Here is an 18,861-nt window from a genome sequence, read left to right as displayed (position 1 = left end):
CTAAAAATAAAGATGTTGTCGCCACAAACTAGCAAATAAATATTTCTTAAAAATTCTTTCTCTCTCTCTTAAAAAAAAAAAATTGTGATCCTCTGCCTCAGCCTCCTGATTTCCTGGGGTTACAAGCCTGCACCGCACCCGGCAAACCCAGGGGCTTTTGAGTGCTACACGTGTGCGCCATCACTGAGCCACCTTACTCTCCGCCCACCCCCAAGGCTCATGGTTTTTATCTTTTGGGGAAAATTATCCTTTAACATTAAGGTGAGGTCACTAAAGCATGGAGATAGAGTTGTACAGTTAGCACCTGTTATAGAATATTGCCACATATTTTTATTCAGATGAAATCCACATAACACAATTAAACAGTTTTAAATGAACGGTTTAAGAGCATTTAATATATTCCTGATGTTTTGCAATTGCCAACTATATCTAGTTCATTGTCCCAAAGGAAAACCTGTGTCCCTCCACAGTCACTGTTCATTCCCCTGCAACCACCAATCTGCATTCTGTCTGTAAGGAGTGATCTATTCTGGAATTTCATTTAAATGGAATTGCACAATCTGTGACTTTTTTCTGTCTGGCTTTGTTCACCTAACATTTATTGTTGTTGTTGTTGCTTTTTGCAGCGCAGGGGATCAAATCCAGGGCCACATGCATGCTAAGAAAGTGCTATACCACTGAGCTACACCCCCAGCCCTGAGCAGACTCTTTAATTTGGCTAAGACGATGTAAGCCTTATGGTATGTGGTTTTTAACCACAATATAAAAGTAGTGAAGTTTGAACACAAAGAAGCGTCCACCCTGGGTGACACGTGGTCAACAGGAGCTGCCTGGTCTCCGCAAAGCCTGGTGACACCCAGGCTGCCATGCTTTCTGTCCGTGATTCCCAGGTACACACACACCCTCCTTGTACACTTGTGTTCTCTGATAGGCAAGGTCAAACTCTGTTCTTGGTAGGAAAAAATATAACAACCTGGTCATATTGAGGTGTGTCAGAACACAATCAGCCACTCCCCTGCCCAGGGGGCATTTGTCAGAAGCTTGGTCCCGAACTTAACTGATGACGGAGTAGTCCCGGCTCCTGGAGCAAGAGCATTGACTTGGAAGGGCGTCTCCCCCTCCTCTCCACCCACCCTGCAGAGTTGGGTTCTGATGACCAGATGGCACGCGCTGGTGGGGTGCGGATGGTCACAGGACACAGGGGGAGGGAGACACCTGGGTGGGCATTGGGCTTCTGAGGTTTTGTGTCGACACAAGGAGCTGCTGGGGCACTGCAGGGGTACGGTGGCTGGCTGGGTCTGCCTGGACCCTGGTAACACTCCTTCCTTATCTCACCTGGAATGGAAATGGCTGAGAGCGGTTTCTCCCTTCCTGCCCCTCCCTGCAATCAAGCCTGCCGCAGGTTGCCCTGCCTTGGTAACAAGTTCACTGTGTGCCTCAGAGACACACGCTGGGCATCTCTACTGTGATGCGATGAATGTGTTCCTCAAGAACCTGACACCTGCTTGTGGCACACAGAAACAACGGCTTAGGGGAAAATCGCCCGTCAGACCGCTGGGGTCTTGTGCAGCTTTTTAATCTGAACACAGACAAAAGAGTTGCAGTTTGGATGAAGACCGCAGCCCAGCTAAACCTCCGCTGGCATCCGCTCCAGCAGCATGGGGTCGGTCTTTTAAGATGAAGGTCCTCAGAACATTCTCTTCCAGCAGAGAGCTGTTTCGTCAGATTTCAAACCTGAAGGTGCGAGCTGGGTGCAGAGCTCAACGGGAGGGCGCTTGCCTGGCCTGCACAGGCCCTGGGTTCCATCCTAGCACTGCAGAAGGAAGGGGTGCTGCAGACACGGCTCAGTGATGGAATACGCACGAGGCCCTGGGCTCAATCCCCAGCTTCCCCGACTCCCAGCCATGTGTGTCAAAACAGCCATGTGTGTGAAGAGGCCTTCAGCTCTCTTCCTGTCTCCGTCGGTTAATTTAATGTCGTGGAAAGCACTTCCTACAATGTCTGAACAGCCCCGGGGCCTCCCCAATTTTCAGCGCTCCTCCTACATCTCCTACTGCCACCAAGGGTTGCTCTTTCACTGAGAGGATGGCTGTCGCTGGCCACCTTGGCTCAGCTAGGGGCGGCCACTGGCAGGCACACAGACCACACACCCTCTCCACGGGCGGACGGCAGCCTGTTGACCAACTGCACAGTGTGCACCAAGCACAGCAGGCAGCACCATTGGCACAACCAGGACTTTGGTATCAAATCTTGTGTTTTCAATTCCAGGAGACCTTCAGGCAGGAGCTAATGAGGGTTGTTATCAGTGAACATCAGGCTCAGCTTCACGGGACAGACAGCTAAGTGAAAGAGGATCTTTCTTTACTACTTACTAAGTCTAGGCAGGCCGCCTGGTGTTGGCATGGGCTTCCTCGCGGTAAGGGATCCCAGCTCCTCCTTTTTTTTTTGAGACAGGCCTCACTAAGTTGCAGAGGACCTTGCTAAATGGCTGAGGCAGTCCTCAAATTTTCGATCCTCCTGCCTCAGCCTCTACTGTTCACTGGGATTACAGGTATGGGCCACGGTGCCCAGCTCTCCGGTCTTGTTGTTTGTCCTGTGTGGCCTCAATCTTTTGGCCCACACTGGTGGTGTCCACGCTCTAGGCAGTGGGATGGAGAAAGAGACGAAGAAGAAGGTCAGGTTATCGGAAGTGTCATCTTTGCATATGTTGCGATCTTAGACCTATACCAAACGCAAAGGCACTGGGAGAAGATGACTGTATTGGGGGCAGCCACAGGTCGGTGATGGAATACTCACAAGGGAACTCTGGAAGAAGAACCAATCAAATGGATTTGGGGGTGGGGAAGAGAGCCATTAGCAGTCTGCGCAATCGAAGCCCAGGCAAAACTTTAAAATTCCAGAACATTCCTAGAGAGGTGAGCCCAGCAGGACCTGAAGTCCTGATATCGTTGTCCAGCTTTGGAGCAGCCCAGGGACTGGCCAGTCTACCCTGTGCTGCTAATCTGACACTTTACATCCTGGTTGGATTTTTCTTATGAATAAGATGATATTCTTTTTGTTTTCTTATTACAGTAGTAATAGAGAAATGTTATTCCCCCTCCCCACCCTGCCATCGCCACATTTTGTCAATTCTATGTGATAAATATCTCTCCAGTGGATCTGCGTCTCTTCTCTTATTCACTGCCCCCTCTCCCCATCCCCAACCCAATGGTTTTGTCCCTAAAATATTCTCCTCTGGCAGCCAGAGTGATCTGTAAAGTCACCTGGGTGCCAAGTTCAGTAGTACACACCTGTAATGCTAGCTACTTAGGAGGCTGAGGCCAGAGAATCATAAGTTGGAGGCTAACCTCAGCAACTTACAAGATCCTGTCTCAAAATAAAAAGGGCTGGGGAAGTAGCTCAGTAGATAAGCTCCTCTGGGTTCAATACCAGGTACCAAAAAACAAAAAACAAACAAAAATTCCTGTGTGTGTGTGTGTGTGTGTGTGTGTGTGTGAGAGAGAGAGAGAGAGAGAGATTCAGGATTGAACTAGGGGGACTTTACCACTGAGCTATGTCCCTAGCCCTTTTTACTTTTAATGGTGAGGTATTAAGTTGCTTAGGGCCTCACTGAATTGCAATCCTCCTGCCTCAGTCTCCAAGTCACTGGGATTACAGGTGTGTGCCACTCGCCCAGCTTGGTTTTTTTCTTTTTCTTTCTTTCTTTCTTTTTTTTTTTTTTTTTTTGGTGGGGGGCGGAACAGGAGTTACTAGGGATTGAACTCAGGGGCACTCAACCACTGAACCACATCCCCAGCTCTCTTTGTATTTTGAGACAGGGTCTGAGTTGCTTAGCGCCTCACCATTGCTGAGGCTGGCTTTGAACTCTCAGCCTCCAGAGCCACTGGGATCACAGGCATGTGCTACTGCACTTGGCAGCTTGTTTCTAATTTTAAAGATTTGGTGATCAAATTGAGGGCTTCATACATGTTACCTACCTCTTCCACTGAGCTATACCCCCCATCCTCTCCCAAACTTTTATTTGAAAAGTATGAAATATTGGGAATTAAACCCAGGAGCACTCTACCACTGAGCTATATCCCCAGCCCTTTATTTATTTATTTACTTATTTAGAGATAGGATCTTGTTGGGTTGCTGAGGTTGTCCTCTAATTTGCAATCTTCCTGCATCAGCCTCCCCAGTTGCTGAGATTCCAGGCCTGTGGCCACCACATCTCGCTTCTCCCAAATTTTGAATGCCTTCCCTCAGCTCCTAGGACCAAAAGCAAGCTCCTTAACAAGGCTGTAAGTGCTAATGATAGTCTGACCTACCCCCTCTTCCACCACTTCCCAGCCCCCTCTCCACCACTCTTCTGCCCTGCATTGTGTCTTTGGCTGCCCTGACCTTGTGATTCCTTTTTCGCTTTTTTTTTTTTTTTAATTTTGGTTCCAGGCATTGAACCCAGGGGTGCTTAACCACTGAGCCATATCCCCATCCCCCCCCCTTTTTTTTTTTTTTTTTGGATTTTGAGACAGGGTCTCTCTAGGTTGCTTAGGGATTAACTAAGTTGTTGAGGCTGGCTTTGTACTTGCAATCCTCCTGCCTCGGCCTCCCATGCCATGGCTCCCAGCATGACCTTGTGATTTCTTGGTGGCACTGATCTCTGTCCTACAGGGCCTTGGTACGTGCTGTTCCCTGCCTGCAAGGCTTTCTCTGTAAGCTCTTCCATCCCAGCTCCAGCCCACAGGTCAAGAAAGGCTCCCAGCCCAGCTGCACACACACACACACACCCTAGGGGCGGTTCCTAGCTATAAGCTGATCTATGTGCTTATTTGAGCCATTTCCCCCACTGTGATCTGAGCCCCAACAGACCGAGGCTATTTTGCACCCTATTACTTTTCTCCTCTAGTACAGCAATAGGCTTAGAAAATAAAAACATAAATATACGCTAAGACGAAATCTCCAAAATCTTACATTCCATAATAATCAGTTTTCAGGTGCTGAATTTCCTAGAAGGGTGTAGAAACATCAGTGTTCACATTTTGTGTTTGTAAGAATGATTTCTGAAATGAGATTTACCAGGACTCTTGGTAAACACTGTCCCCGTTCAAAAGACCCCAGCACGCCCCAGGCCCGGGTTCCATCCCCAGCACCAAAAAGAAAGAAAATAAAAGAAAAGCAACCTAATGTGAGAAGTCAGAGAGGGCCCAGGCAAGGCTCTGAGCTAGAGAACCGCTGACTCGCTTTGGGTCTTCTTTAACCTCTGTCCTAAGGTTCTCAGGGAGGAGAAAGTCAGAGGTGCCCTCCCGGGGCCCAGCTCCCAGGGACACCTGCAGCTGCTTGACCAGTTCTATCAGAGGAGCCTTCACAACACGAGTCGAGTCGGCTTCTTGGAAATCCTCTGCTCTCTGCAATTGGTCAAGAGGTCCGTGGGTCGGGGGTTTTTTGTTACTGCGTTTCCAACTCCAAAGCGCAGAGAGGCTTCAATGAGTCGTCCCCTTCCCGTCCCGGCCCAGCAGCGACAGGGGCAGGGGTCCGGGCTCTGCACGCGGAAATCCGGGGTTGCCACCTACTCCTGCGGTAACGGAAATTCTGAAAACCCACAAGGTCCACCCGCAGTGGGCGAGCCCAGGCCACACGGAGGCCTTTAGGACCAAAGCACTGTGCCCTCAGGGGGCCACTGCCCGCTTTTGAGCCCATGGAGTCTGAAGGCCTTTTCTGGCCCAACGGCGGCCTGAGAGGAGGAGCCCGGGGTCCGAGGGGCAACGAGGACCCCAGCAGGGCTTACAGAGGACCTGGGCAGGGGCATCCTCTGCCCTCGGGTCCAGTGGCCGTTTGGCCTCCATGAGCACCCTAAGGGCGGCTGGGCAAGCGGCCTGGCAACTGCTCCCCACAAAACTAATCAAGGTTATGGGCCAGAAGGAGGCCTCCGGTCAAGGCCGCGGAGGACCAGGGCCGGGAAGGTGCTGCCGGAGCCGGTGGGCCCCAGTGGGACAGCGCCGCCCACCCGCGCCCAGCCGCGCGCCCCGTCCGGCCGGGCCAGGGCGAGCGTTGGTGACCCCGAGCTGAGCCTGCGGCCCCCCGGAAAGGCAGGAACCAGGTACAGGTTGACTGAGCCCCTCTGGGCCCCCGTGGCTCCCTCCCTGGGCACTGGCCGGAGGACGCCCCGGGAGAAGCGGAATGTGTGGGTCAGGACGCTGGCCCCTCGCCGCCGCCTCCGGGCGTGACCTGGCTGGGGGCTGCTTTCCGTTCCATTGCGCAACCTGGTCCCCTTCCCCTCACTCGCCCGTAGCCGACCCCCCACCCCATTAAAGTGCGTTTCCTTTGGAGAGTTTCTCAAACTTTGAAATAATCTGCCACCTCGGGTCTGGCCGTGCACTAGTGGGAAACCATTGTGTCAGGGCTGGGACCCAAGAAAAATCGTAAGGGGAGTGCCCGGGTCCTGCCCTAGCGGGGTCCAGGGAGTCCTGAAGGGTGAGTGGCAAAAAGATGGGACAGGATCGTTCCGTTGGAGCAATCTCCAGAGAAAGGCTCTAATGCAGCTTTCTCTGGGTCATCTTTTATTGCAATTTTTCTCATCATTAGAAATTCAGAATACATCATTGATTATACAATTTAAAACTTTGCCAAGACATGACATTTCCTTAACCATGATTGGGGGTACAAAAAAATGTAACATTAATTTACATTTTTCCAGGATATGACCTTTAGTTATTTAATTATTAAAAGTACAGAATCATTAATGAAATGCATCACTAATTTACATTTTTCAGATTATTTTCCCAAGATTTATTATTTTCCCCAAGATATGCTATTTTCTTATTAACTAATGCCAAATTACGTAACCAGACTCTAAGTCTTCTAACCTATCATTAACCTTTAAGTTTAAAGTACACCTTTACTTTATTTGTAATCTAAAATTCCCATCTAAAAAAGTCCCCTTAAATCTTATACTTAAAATATCCTAAAGTTTATAAATCATTCTTAAAACATATCAGAAACCCATACAACTAAGAACTTAAGAATTTCTAAACCAAAAATCTAAATAGGATAATATTTCTAACATTAGTCTAAAGATACATCTTATAAAGCTACTTTAATTAATTACTAAATTTATTCCCATAAAACTGGTTGAGCTGCTTTCTCAAAGAGTTTCTTTGTTTCTCAGTCAAGGTGCACTAGTTCTCATATCTTTATAATCTTTATCAATAGAAAGTAAGTTCTAAACATCAGTCCACTTTCCGCCAATATTAACTATGCTCATCATAAATTCCTATGTAAAGTAAAAAGGGTTTATAAAAAGAGAAGAATATATCTTTATATGTTTTAACTTTCCTAAATGTATAATATAACTTTCCTCAATCAAAAATGAAACTACATATGGTGGGCTTTGTAAAATAAGCATAATAATTAGGTTTTCTAAGAGGCCAGAAATATGAGCTTGGGTTCTAGTTGATATAATCAATGTGGTGCCTAAAATTCTCATGACCTTTCAGAGGATGATTGTTGTCCATTATCAGATTTGTCCTCAGTGTACTGAGATAGAAGAACAGCCTTCTACTTTGTCCTTGATGTGCTGAGGGGTAGTAGAACAGCGTTCAAGGCATGAACTACCTGTTATGTTCTAGCCATCTGAAATTTAATTTGTTTGGCATTTAACGTGCTCATGCCTCCTGTCAGGAACATAAGCATGAAAATGAAAAGTCCCAGTTACATAAAAAAGGGTCTCATGGTTTCGGTTTCCCACCAACCAGCGCAGCTTTGCCAGCATTCATCCTCACTGTGACCCTGTCAAGACAGTGAGTGGGGGATCGCCTTCACCAGGGAAGTGCTTTTCCTGTGAACAGGGACATAGGGACACCCCCAACACACACATAGGACATCCTCCTCAGTCTCCACACTGAGCAACCCTGGTCACAACCGCAGAGATTGCAGCAGGTGCCAAGGTCAGGTGGCCAACTCGCAGTGGTCTCCAGTCACTAGTTGAAAGGTGAAGGAGGAGAATGACCAGATTAATTGGATTTGTGCCACAGCAAATAAAACCAAGAGCGAGTCCTGAACAGAAGAAAACCCGCGGGCTTGGTGGGGACTTTGCTCTGGATTTTGGCCACTGGGTCTAGCATGCCCCTTGGCAGCTGAACACGTGCTAAGCACAGGGGCCAGCAGTGGCCTGGCTGTGAGTGGACAGCAAATGGACCCAGCCCAGCAGTGTGACTTACTTTCCCAGACCAGAGGCCAGGATAAAGGTGCAGTTCTTTAGTGCCTTCCCAACCCTGATGAATGCACAGAAAAGAACATCTCTAGGCCACTCATAGGGTCTTACAAAGGAGAATAAGGAACTGTCCCCCAAAAGAGTAACATGACGCTGGGGGTGTGGCTGCGTGGTAGAGCACAGGCTTAGCAAGCATGAAGCCCCAGCTTCCATCTCAGCATTAAAAAAAAAAAAAAAAGTTGTATGATTATTTGAGCAAAAACCGGCTACTGACTAGTAGGACTTGGTTGCAGACTCCTGGCTGGAACTGCTTCTAGAAGCATCCAGGGACCCCATCTGTGGCTCCCCTATGTGTTGCCTGGTGTGGTATAAGTGTGACAATGTTGCTTTCCTTATGTTCCTGACAGAAATAACTCTTCCAATCACTCACCTCAAGTCTGACTGGTGGAGACTTCCGCTGTGGGGAAGCGCCACAGACTGTCCCCATCAGGACAACACTGAGCCTGCAACCCCAGGGCACCCACTGGCTCAGCCAAATACCCCAGACATGTAACTGAAAAGCGGAAGTGAAAGGCAGGCAGGCCCCTGGGTTCCCGAAAGGGTTATTCTGACTTAGACTAGCTGTAAAAATGCAATTGGCTGGTAGTTGCCACGGCCAAAGTGCATCCGGAGTGTCCTCTCTCTCCATCCAGTGTGTTTGTCACTTGGAGGAGGCAAGCAGCACGTTGTCCCTGCAGCGCAGAGATGGAGAGTTCCAATGAAGAGAGGAAGGAAGGGGTAAGTGTGTTGGAGGGGGCCGGAGCCAGGGCCTGCTGCAGGGCCTGCCCAGCAGCCCTGGGCAGTCATGGGGGTCCCTAGTATCCTGGAGCCAACTCTGAGACCCTGTGGGGGTACTTGCCCCTCCGCCCACCCAGCTGCTGGACTTTTACAGGGAGTAGAGGTGAGGTTTACAAAGACCCTTTCTGCTGAGCATTCCACTGGAACAGCTGTTTAAAAAGTATCCAGACTACATTCCAAACTGAAGAGTCTGAAAGGGTTCATTTGCCCATTTCTTCTTCATGGTAAGAATGTGAGATGAAGAGACTTCACAATCAAATGTGTCGGTTACAAAATCCTTAGATGCCGCTGGTGAGCTTTGGTCAAAATTTTGTTTTGAGTTTGGTTTCAGAGAATTTTAGTCTTTTTCAGCAAGTAACATAGCTAACCTGCATGCAAAGAAGATAAACGCCAAAAAGGTATTGCTTGTTTTTTTGTTTGTTTTTAGAGGTGGAGTCTTTGAGTGGCCCTCCACTAAACTCATTACAGCCACTTACTTGCAGATTCCCTTGATTGAGGCAGTGCATAATGAGGGAAAGGTAACATGACTTCAGACACTTTCCCGGAATCTGCGTCTTATTGATCACAATGGCATTTTCTTGTGGTGGAGAGGGGAAGGGTAGTGTGCATTTGTGCAGAACGGCGTTATTCTGGCATGGATGGAGACATGCTCGTCACAGGCCGGTTGGAAACCTGCTCTGTAGCATGTGGAGTAAGAGGGGTTCTGGGAGATGGAAGCACCTGTTACTCTTTCCTGCTCCATCCTGTTACCCCCACAGGACCTGGCAAGTTAGTTAACTCTTCTCTGCCTTAGTTTTCTCATCTATAAAATGGCAATCATAGCCTGGACAAGTGGTGTACACCTGTAACCCCAGCCACTCAGAGCAGGAGGATCTCAAGTGCAAGGCCAGCCTCAGCAACTTGGAGAGACTCTGCCTCAAAAAAAAAAAAAAAAGGACTGGGGATGTGGCTCAGTGGTAAAGCACCCCTGGGTTCCATCCCTAGTGCCTAAATAAATGAACAGGAATAACAAGCACTCCGTGTCATGGGTCCTGGAGTAATTAAATGGAATAATGCACGTCAAGCCCCTGGCACAGTGAATTCTCCTATAAGGTTTTTACTTCCGTGATCCTTTAGAGCGGGTTAATCTCAGCTCTGTTGACATTTGGTACTAGATAATTCTGTGTTGCTGACACAGAATTGCAGGGTGTTTAGAAGCATCCCTCTCCCTGACTCACCAGATGCCGGTAGCACCTTCTCCCAGGTGGGACAAGCAAATGTCCTCTAGAGGCAGAAGCAATCCCTGCCCCCCAGCTGCCGATCACAGCTTTACTGCACGCCCGCATGCCCACTTGCCCGCACGGGGGTTTTCTTGTTTGGATTTCACAGTTAGAAAGTGTTGGGCAAATCGAGTGTCGTGGCCTCTATTGGCTGGAACAGGAACGGAGGTAAAGAGGGCATGGCCAGAGGAGGGCCTGGTTTGCTGTCCGCCAGTCAGAAATGCAAGGGATGGAACCGCACCTCCATGGCGCACCCTGAAAATGAGCAGCACTTTGTCAAAGGAAACGATTCCAATGGCCTCATGCAAAGGGCATGACCAGTCATGGCCTCTCGTCCTCTGAGGGAGAAGACTCCTTCGGGCCAGGCACAGGGTCAAGAGGGGACTTAGGAGCAGTGGGGGAGGCTCTGTGGTCTGAGCAGAAGGTGCCAGGCAGTGCGTCAGGCCCAGCTCTGTGGCCCTCTGTGACTCTCTGTGACTCTCTGTGGCCCTCTGTGGCTCTCTGTGACCCTCTGTGACTCTCTGTGGTCCTCTGTGACTCTCTGTGACCACGTGGCCGTAACCTCACTGGCCTTTGCTTTCCCCATACATAAAGGAAAAAGACCAGTTATCTGTCCAGCGTGCAGGAACTTTCTTCCAGGAAAGGAACAACCTGAAAGAAAATAATGGAATGGTTTAGGAAAAAAGACAGCAAAGCATTTTACAACTAATCAAGAATTGTTGAATGAAATCCCCCCACAAAAGTACTTCAGGACTATGAAAGTGTTTATTTCATGGAGTGTCTGCACCACCAACTAGTGTAGTATCCTGAGCAAGTGACTTCCCCTCTGTATGCTATGGGTTCTCGTTGTTGATTTGCATTGATCCATTAATTAATTAATTAAGTAGCCCACCCACTTAGGCAGACCAGGTGTGGCTGGGAGGCTGTTTGGCCAGGGCACCCTGCCCAGTGTCCTGAGAGTCACACCCTGGCAGAGGTCAGCCCTGAAGCTGGTTGTTTCACTGAAATCTGAAGATGGTCTCCTCATCATGGAAACCAGGGCAAGATTCCTCCCCAAAAGTGTGGCAAGAAGAGCCCCCTTCCTGTGTCTGGAGGGCACCGGGGCCAATGTCATCTCTGACTCTTCATCTTCCTCATGTCCTAATGCAGCTCAGCACCAGATCTCCCCCTGCCCCTGCCCACTCCTGGAAAGAAAGGAAAGAGAGAGAGAGAGAGAGATATCAAGCAAAAGAGTGCTTACGCCCTCTTTTATGTAGTTTTAAAATACACTACCTTCATTGAGACTAACTCACATGCCATATAATTTCAGCCATTTAAAGTGTACATCTTTCACCCTTAAAAAGGGGGAATCCTAGTGGGGCACAGTGGCATGCAGCTGTAATCCCAGCAAAGTCTCAGGCAGGAGGATTGCAAGTTCAAGGCCAGCCTCAGCAACTTATTGAGGCCCTAAGCAACTTAGCAAGACCTTGTCTCAGAAGGACTGAGGGTGTAGCTCAGTGGTAAAAGCTCCTGGGTTCAATCCTCAGTACAAAAAAAAAAAAAAAAAAAGAAAGAAAGAAAGAATCCTGTGTTTTTGCCACCAGCCTGGAGCCAAGGGACACTTTGCTGAGTGAAATAAGCCTGGTGCTGAAAAACACGTCCCCTGTGGTGTCACCCATGTGAAAAAGCCAAACTCACAGAAGCAGAATAGAACGGTGGTTGCCAGGAGCTGGGGAGAGAGTAATGGGTGAAGTTGTCACGGATACAGAGATTGAGTTCTCCAGGGATGTGGTGACGGGGTGGGGGGGGGGGTGGGCTGGAGCTAATAATGCTTCCCTGTAAACTTGAGATTCGGTAAAAGAGTGGACCTTGACGGTCCTCACCATGCACATACCGGAGACGGCCACGTGAGGCCATGTGTGTAGCCTGATTGTGGCGTCCCTCCACGTGCACTGTGTCGGAACGCCACGCAGCGCAGCTTGAAGGAGATGCCACTCGGCCCCGGAGGAGCTCATGTGCTGATAAGTTGAAAATATCCTAAGTTCCTGCTGAACTTCTGTAGCTTTCACGTGAAGCTGACGCTGCAGGTCAAGGACTGTCTGTATATACAACCTTTATTTGTTATTCTTTGCTCAGTAAAGCTGGGAAAGAATTCAATATGAACTCAGAGTATACCCAGAGTTATGCGGCCGTCGCCACAATCGATCTCGGACACTCCCATCACCCCTGAGAGATCCCTGGGGCCCCCCAGCTTGCTGGGCCCCCGGCAGCCACTCTTCTACTTTCTGTCTCTCAGATTTAGAGTCAGAATCAGGTGATGGTTGTGACTGGCTCCTTGTGTCTCCCTTGTAGAGCGTCAGTACTTCCTTTCTGCAGGGCTGAGTCACATCCCGGGGAGTGTGCACACCATGTTGGTCCATCCGTCCGTCACTGGCCCTTGGCTCGTTTCCACTGGGCAGTGGCAGTGCTGCTATGAAGGCTGCGTTGGAATGTTAGTGTGGACCCTGCGGCTTCTCTTGAGTTGCCTCCTAGGAAGGCAATTGCTGGGTCACGTGGTCACTGAATGTGGGAGGACCCGCCCACCTTTGCCTTTTCCTGATGGCATCCCCAGGCTTAGATCTGACTCCCCAAGGCCCTCAGAGCTGCAGCGAGCTGCACGTCTCCAGCCCTCTGTCTGCCTCCCACTTCTGCTCTGCACCAGCTGCTGGAGTGTCCGCTAGAAGTCCGTGTCTTTGTGCCCCTCCTGTGCAGAGCAGTGAAGGCCTAAGCCATGGCCCTGGCCCCCACCCATCCCAGCCCCAGGCTCAAGAGCCCTATTCCAGGTGCAAGGTCCCAGCTCCCCTTTTTTTGTGGTGCTGGGGATTGAACCCAGGGCCCTGTGCGTGCGAGGCAAGCACTCTACCAACTGAGCTGTATCCCCAGCCCCCAAGCTCCCCTTCTCTAGACCCCTCTTTTTAATCACTACTGTGATTTTTCCTCTTGATACTTATTGCATTTATAGTTTAATTATTACACCATGTGGGATTTTTTTTTTTTTTTTTTGATGTCTGTCTTTCCCATTGAACAATTTGGGGGAGGAGGTGGGGCAGTGGTATTGGAGATTGAACCCAGGGTGCTTTAACCACTGAGCCACATCCCTGGCCCTTTTTATTTTTTATTTTGACAGGATCTCTCTAAGTTGCTTAGGGCCTTACTAAGTTGCTGAGGCTGGCCCTGAACTCGAAAATCCTCCTGCCTCAGCCTCCCAGGTCCCTGGGATTACAGGCATGTATCACCAGCCAGGCGTGAACAGTGATCTTGAGGGTAGCTGTTTTGCTCTCCAGGGCAAAGAAAGGTGGTTGGGCCAGCACAGTGAGACCCCCAGAGTGCCTGGCATTCCACAGGGTGAGTCTCCATTCCTGCAGGGTCTGTATAATGTGCCTGTGGCTTGAACTCAAGGAGGAAGCCAAAGACTAAAGGTCGCATCGTGTGCTCTGCGCATAAAGGCTGTAGCCTAAGTTCTCTGGTCTTCTTTGCTGGGATCCCTTCAAAGCAGCCGGGAGCTGGCCATCCATGGCGCCTGGCAGAATCCCCCATTCTGGGGTATGAGCCCCTGGGGACCAGCCAGCTCCCAGCTGAGCTGTGCTTGGTCATCACAGTACCAACCACACTCCCATCCATGACCCAGAAGACTTCAAACCTCAGGCCCTCAGGTGGAGAGTGCCACCTGCCTGCGCGAATGACTCTGGTGCTTTTATAGTTAATCCTCTTACTGGGAAGAGGGAAGAGAACTGTTAAGCCAATGTTTTCTTCCTTTTCTCCCTCATCCCTTTCAAACAAAATAGAAGAGCTGTGGGTAGGAGTTTTTGTTTGCTTTCTTCACCACGGTATCCCAGCACTAGGACATGCCCGGCTCAACATGTTGAGGGAATGAAGAACGAGCGAGCGAGAGTGACTGAGGGCCCAGAAGCAGCCAGCTGGGAGTGAGCCGGTCTGCGAGCCCTGCATGTGTGGACGCCTGGGGATCCCTGAAGCCTGGGCGCTGTCCCCTGCCCTCCACCTCTGGGGGCACTTTGACAGCTGCCTCTTGGGAAGCTCTTATCTTCCTTACCAGAAGCGTCCTGGGGGTTAGCCATTTGCTAATTCATTGATGGGTTAATGAATAGTTAATCAGTCGGCCATGTGTTAATTCACTTGGTGGAAGGAGAAGCGTGTGTCGCCCTCGGCCACCTGGGAAGGGTGAAGTTCACGGCTCTTCTGTTTCTTTAACAGCTCTCTTGAGGTTTCGTTGGCATGGTCAGTGTGTGCGGGGTCAGCTTGATGTTTTGACACACGGGTGCATTCTGTACGGTCACTACCGCCAGCTGATGACCTGTCCGTGGCCTCCACGTAGCTCCCCGTGTGGGCACGGAGTGGTTTTGCTCTTGACCAGGGGCCCTTGCAGGCCAGGTTAACCCCTTCCTCTCTTCTCTCATGTGGGCCTCCCCACTTCCCTCTCCCCTTCAGGTACAGCAGGGGACTGCCCAGCAAAGACCTGGGCTGGCCCCGGGAGAGGGGCGGTCGCAGAGGTCAAGCATGAACACAGTCCCCTGTGACGGGGGACATCTACGGGAGATTCAGACAGACAGCCCGGGCTCACCCAGCCGCAGGTTCCGCTCTTAGCCTTGGCAGAGACACCATGGGGGAGCGTCGTGGTCCTTGCTGCAGAGAGGAGATGGAAGGAGCGTGGGGATTAAGCTGGAAAGCGACCCTGAGAAAATTCAAAATGACTCCTGTAGGTTCCGAGAGCAAAGCTCTTCCCACATCTGTCTGTCTCCCTGTTTCATTCCTCTAGAAATGTGTTCCCAGGCCAGGATGCACCTCAGAGGGCCTGGCATGCGTGAGGCCCAGGGTTCCATGCCCACCCGGCGAGAAAAAAAGTGTCCCCTCTGTCATTCAGGATGGTCTGAAAGGGGCTTTGAGTTTCTTCCTGGGTCGAAGGGGGCTATTTTCCCAGAGCACTGTGTTGAAGAGTCCCCAGAAATGTACAAGCAGCGTCTCACTGTGGCACCCCCTTGTTAAGAGCGGAAGCCCAGGGACTCGGGGGTCAGTGGTACCAGATAAAATGCTCACGTTTATCTCTCTGGTTGGGAGCCTGCGCCTCAGGGCTTGAGCACGTCCACTGTCAGGAGTGTCACAGGAGCAATCCCAGGGGCCGGTGAGTGTTGGTCTGCTTCTCTCTGACCTGGGGGCTCTCAGGGGGCGCTCCCCCAGCCCAGGGGCATGCAGAGAACCTACAGACACCTGGGCCCTCACACCTAGAGTAGGGGTGCGACTGGCACCTGAGGAGCAGAAAACAGGGAGGCTGGAGACGTCCACGGTGCCCAGGACAGTCCCCTGTAACAAAGAGCCATCGGACCCTGCAGGTCCCAACTGTCACCATCGAGAAAGCCAGTCCTCACCCTCGGCCAGCAGCGCAGGCAGCAAGTTTGAGGGTATGGAGTAGCCCAGAGGCCACGCGGCACGTCTCTGGAGGCCGGCGAGGCAGGAGGTCCCGCGGCCCCTGCTGCTCCCTGACCCCCCATCTCTCTTGCAGAGGCTCACGCTCCTGCTTGCCCTGGCCACCCTGATCGCCTCCTTCGGCTCCTCCTTCCAATATGGGTACAACGTGGCCGTGGTCAACTCCCCGTCAGAGGTGAGGTCACAGGGGCGAGGGAGACACACGTCTGAATGAACAGGCAGGGGCTTTGGAAGCTCCTGTGGCCTCCCAGGAACACACAGGGGGGTCCCTGAGGAAGGGAGAGGGGAGGGCCCTTGGGGAGCAGGCTGGCACGGGTCGGGGAGCTGACCGGTGTCCAGACCTCAGCTTGCTATGGGACACGGTGGGCTGGGCCCCGCTGGGCTCTGATCTTGGGTGGCCTGGAGTGAGTGGAGGGGCCTGGCATGGGCAGCAGCTGCCCCCAGGGAAAGCCTGGAGCCGCCCTGGGCAGTTCACGCACTGGAGGCTTTCCCGGGAGGGCCCCAGGGGACCTTGCTGCTCCTGGGGCTTTGTCCCGGCCCCCTGGCCCCACCTGGTGATGCTGCAGTCTGCTGCCGGGGTGTCCCGTCGGGTGGTGTGATGGCCGGGGTTACCACTGCTGTTCTGTGCTCTTGTTTCCAGTTCATGAAGCAGTTTTACAACGACACCTACAGTGACAGAACTGGAGAGCTCATTGACACCTTCGCTTTGACCTTGCTGTGGTCTGTGACAGTGTCCATGTTCCCCTTCGGAGGCTTTATCGGGTCCCTCCTGGTTGGCCCCCTGGTGAATAATTTGGGCAGGTAAGAGAAGGAGGATTTTTAATTCCCCCCAATTCATAGACCCCTCCATTAGGGTTTTGTTGTTGTTTGGTACTGGAAATTGCACCCAGGGGCGCATTACCACAGAGCCACATCCCCAGCCCTTTTTATTTTATTTTGAGACAGGATCTTGCTAAGTTGCTAAGGCTGGCCTCAAACTTGTGATCCTCCTGCCTCAGCCTCCTGCGTCACTGGGATTACAGGCGTGTGCCACCACACCCAGCTACCCATCATCAGTTTTTAAACATGGGCCTAAAAGTAAAATCTTTATCATGAGATGAGGTCATAACCACTATGATAATTTTCATTTTCTATTCTGGTCATAAGGAGGAGACCAGACATTGGCAAAGCGTTTGGGGTCTCGGCAAGGTCACAGTGGCTGGGACTCCCGGGCACATGGAAAGAGCAGCGGGTGCCATCACAGGTCTGGGACTCACACGGCTCTTGCCGCTCTTTTGCCTTGGAGGTATTTTCTCACCAAAAACCAAAACTAATTCTCTCCCTGGCATTTTTGCCAACAGAAGATCCAGACGCTGCAACAGCACGGCCAAGGTGTCGGTCACGGCGAGGTCCTGACCTAGTGTTCTTAAACTCTGGTCATAAACTAACACAAAGGCCTTTCCTGTCTGCTGCTTTTGCCTTGGGACAAGGCAGTGTGCCAAGTCCAGCCCACACTGACTCCCGTGCATCTCTGGCATAGCTCAGATCCATGCCAGGAGCCTCAGTGTGGGACAGCGCAGCCTGAGGTCATCTCTCCCACTGTGACACAGCATTGTGACCACCAGGGTCAGGGTTGATCCTTGGCCCTATTTCCAGAAATATTAAAAAAATTTGTATATTTCATCGTAAAAAAAAAAGTCTTTAGAAACATCCACTCGCTCACCTCAAGTCCATGCATGTTAGGGAGCGACCGGTTTATAAACAGAACTTGAGAGGGAGACGTCTCACCTGCCACATCCCAGATAAGGAGCACAGGGAGGCTGGGGGAGGTCGCAGATCTAGTTAGCTCAAGAGTCAAGACCAGCGCTGGAGGGGCAGCTCAGTGGTGGAGCCCTTGTCTAGCATGCCCGAGGCCCTGGTCTTGATCTTTGGCACCACAAAAGACAAAAAAGGTCAAGACCAGAGCACAGACCAAGGTTCCTTCTTCAGTTTTTAAAAGGGTCTGAGAATAAAAATACACAAGCTCTGTTTTGGGATCTGAGATCCTAAGGTCTTCCTGGAAGAATGGTACTGACCCCAGTTTTCCCTGTGGATCCCCATGGGACACAGCGCCCTCCAGGTCAGAGCCAGGTCTGCAGGACGCTTCTCAAGTGAAGGACTTGCCCTTGGGTGGCCTTGGAAGTTGCTGATAGAGCTGTCTACTTGGGAATGTGACCAAAGCTTCTCAGTTGTTTGAAGTTTTCTTAAGTATTTGCATTTATTATTATCATTTTGGAGTGTATTCTACTTACAGAGAAAAGATGTGCTGTAAAGCTGTGAAACAGCATGGTCTCCTGCCCGAGGCGTGGAGGGACTGACCACACCTACAGGGCTGTGAAGGGTGTGTCACCTGAGGACTGACACACAGCTGTACTGTTAGCTGAGCGGCACGCAGCTGTACTCTTACGCCCCCACTTTGCAGGTGGGAAAAATGAGGCACAGAGAGATGCTGTGACTTACCCACGATGATACAGGGGGCAGGTGCTCAGGATTCCAACCCAGGAAATTCCTCCTATTAATGGGGTTTTCCTTCGTTGAGCTGTTCTTGTTTGGTTTTCGGTGCAGTCAGGCATGCGAGGCCAGCGCTCTGCCGGAGCTCTAAGGGTTCTTCATATATTTTACATAAGGTCCTTTATCAAATAGGTCTTTTGCAAACACTGTCTCCCAGTCTGTGACTTGTCTTTTCATTGTCATGACAGGTCTTTCGCAGAGCAGAAATTTTTTATTTTAACGAATGCCATCTTATCAATTCTTTCAATAAAACTCACTTTTATTATGGTTTATTGTTGTTATAAAATTCTCTGGAGGGGGCTGGGGCTGTGGCTCAGTGGCAGAGCGCTTGCCTCACACATGTGACGCATTGGGCTCGATCCTCAGCACCACATAAAAGTAAACAGGCATACTGTCCATCTACAGCTACCAAAAAACACCCGCTCTGGAGCCTGCGCCCTAACTGTTTGCAAGGCCTGATTCCCTCTTTTTTTTTTTTTTTTTGAGTGTCAGTCTTGCAAGTTGACAAGGCTGACCTCTACCTCCAAGGCTCAAGCAATCTTCTTGCCTCGGCCTCCTATTGCTGGGACTGCAGGTGTGTGCCACCTG

General features: G+C 50.8%; 1 protein-coding gene across 2 annotated transcripts in view; it reads left to right on the top strand.

The window, feature by feature from the left end:
• Positions 1-18,861, top strand: part of LOC114102314 (G-protein coupled receptor 157-like) — a 54,694-nt gene that overhangs the window by 23,480 nt on the left and 12,353 nt on the right. Inside the window, exons 1-3 of one of the 2 annotated variants that reach the window (XM_071617318.1) lie at positions 8,847-8,968; positions 15,821-15,919; positions 16,385-16,545. In XM_071617318.1, the coding sequence (XP_071473419.1) occupies positions 8,936-8,968; positions 15,821-15,919; positions 16,385-16,545 (293 nt within the window). In that variant the 5' untranslated portion in view covers positions 8,847-8,935. Of the gene's footprint in view, positions 1-8,846; positions 8,969-15,820; positions 15,920-16,384; positions 16,546-18,861 lie in introns of those variants that run through there. The other variant, XM_027947731.2, reaches the window with a different exon arrangement.

This window comes from Marmota flaviventris, chromosome 10 (assembly GCF_047511675.1).
Source record: "Marmota flaviventris isolate mMarFla1 chromosome 10, mMarFla1.hap1, whole genome shotgun sequence".
NCBI classification, from domain to species: Eukaryota; Metazoa; Chordata; class Mammalia; order Rodentia; family Sciuridae; genus Marmota; species Marmota flaviventris.
Note: the sequence above shows the minus strand (reverse complement) of the source record. Positions and strands in the feature narration are given on the sequence as shown.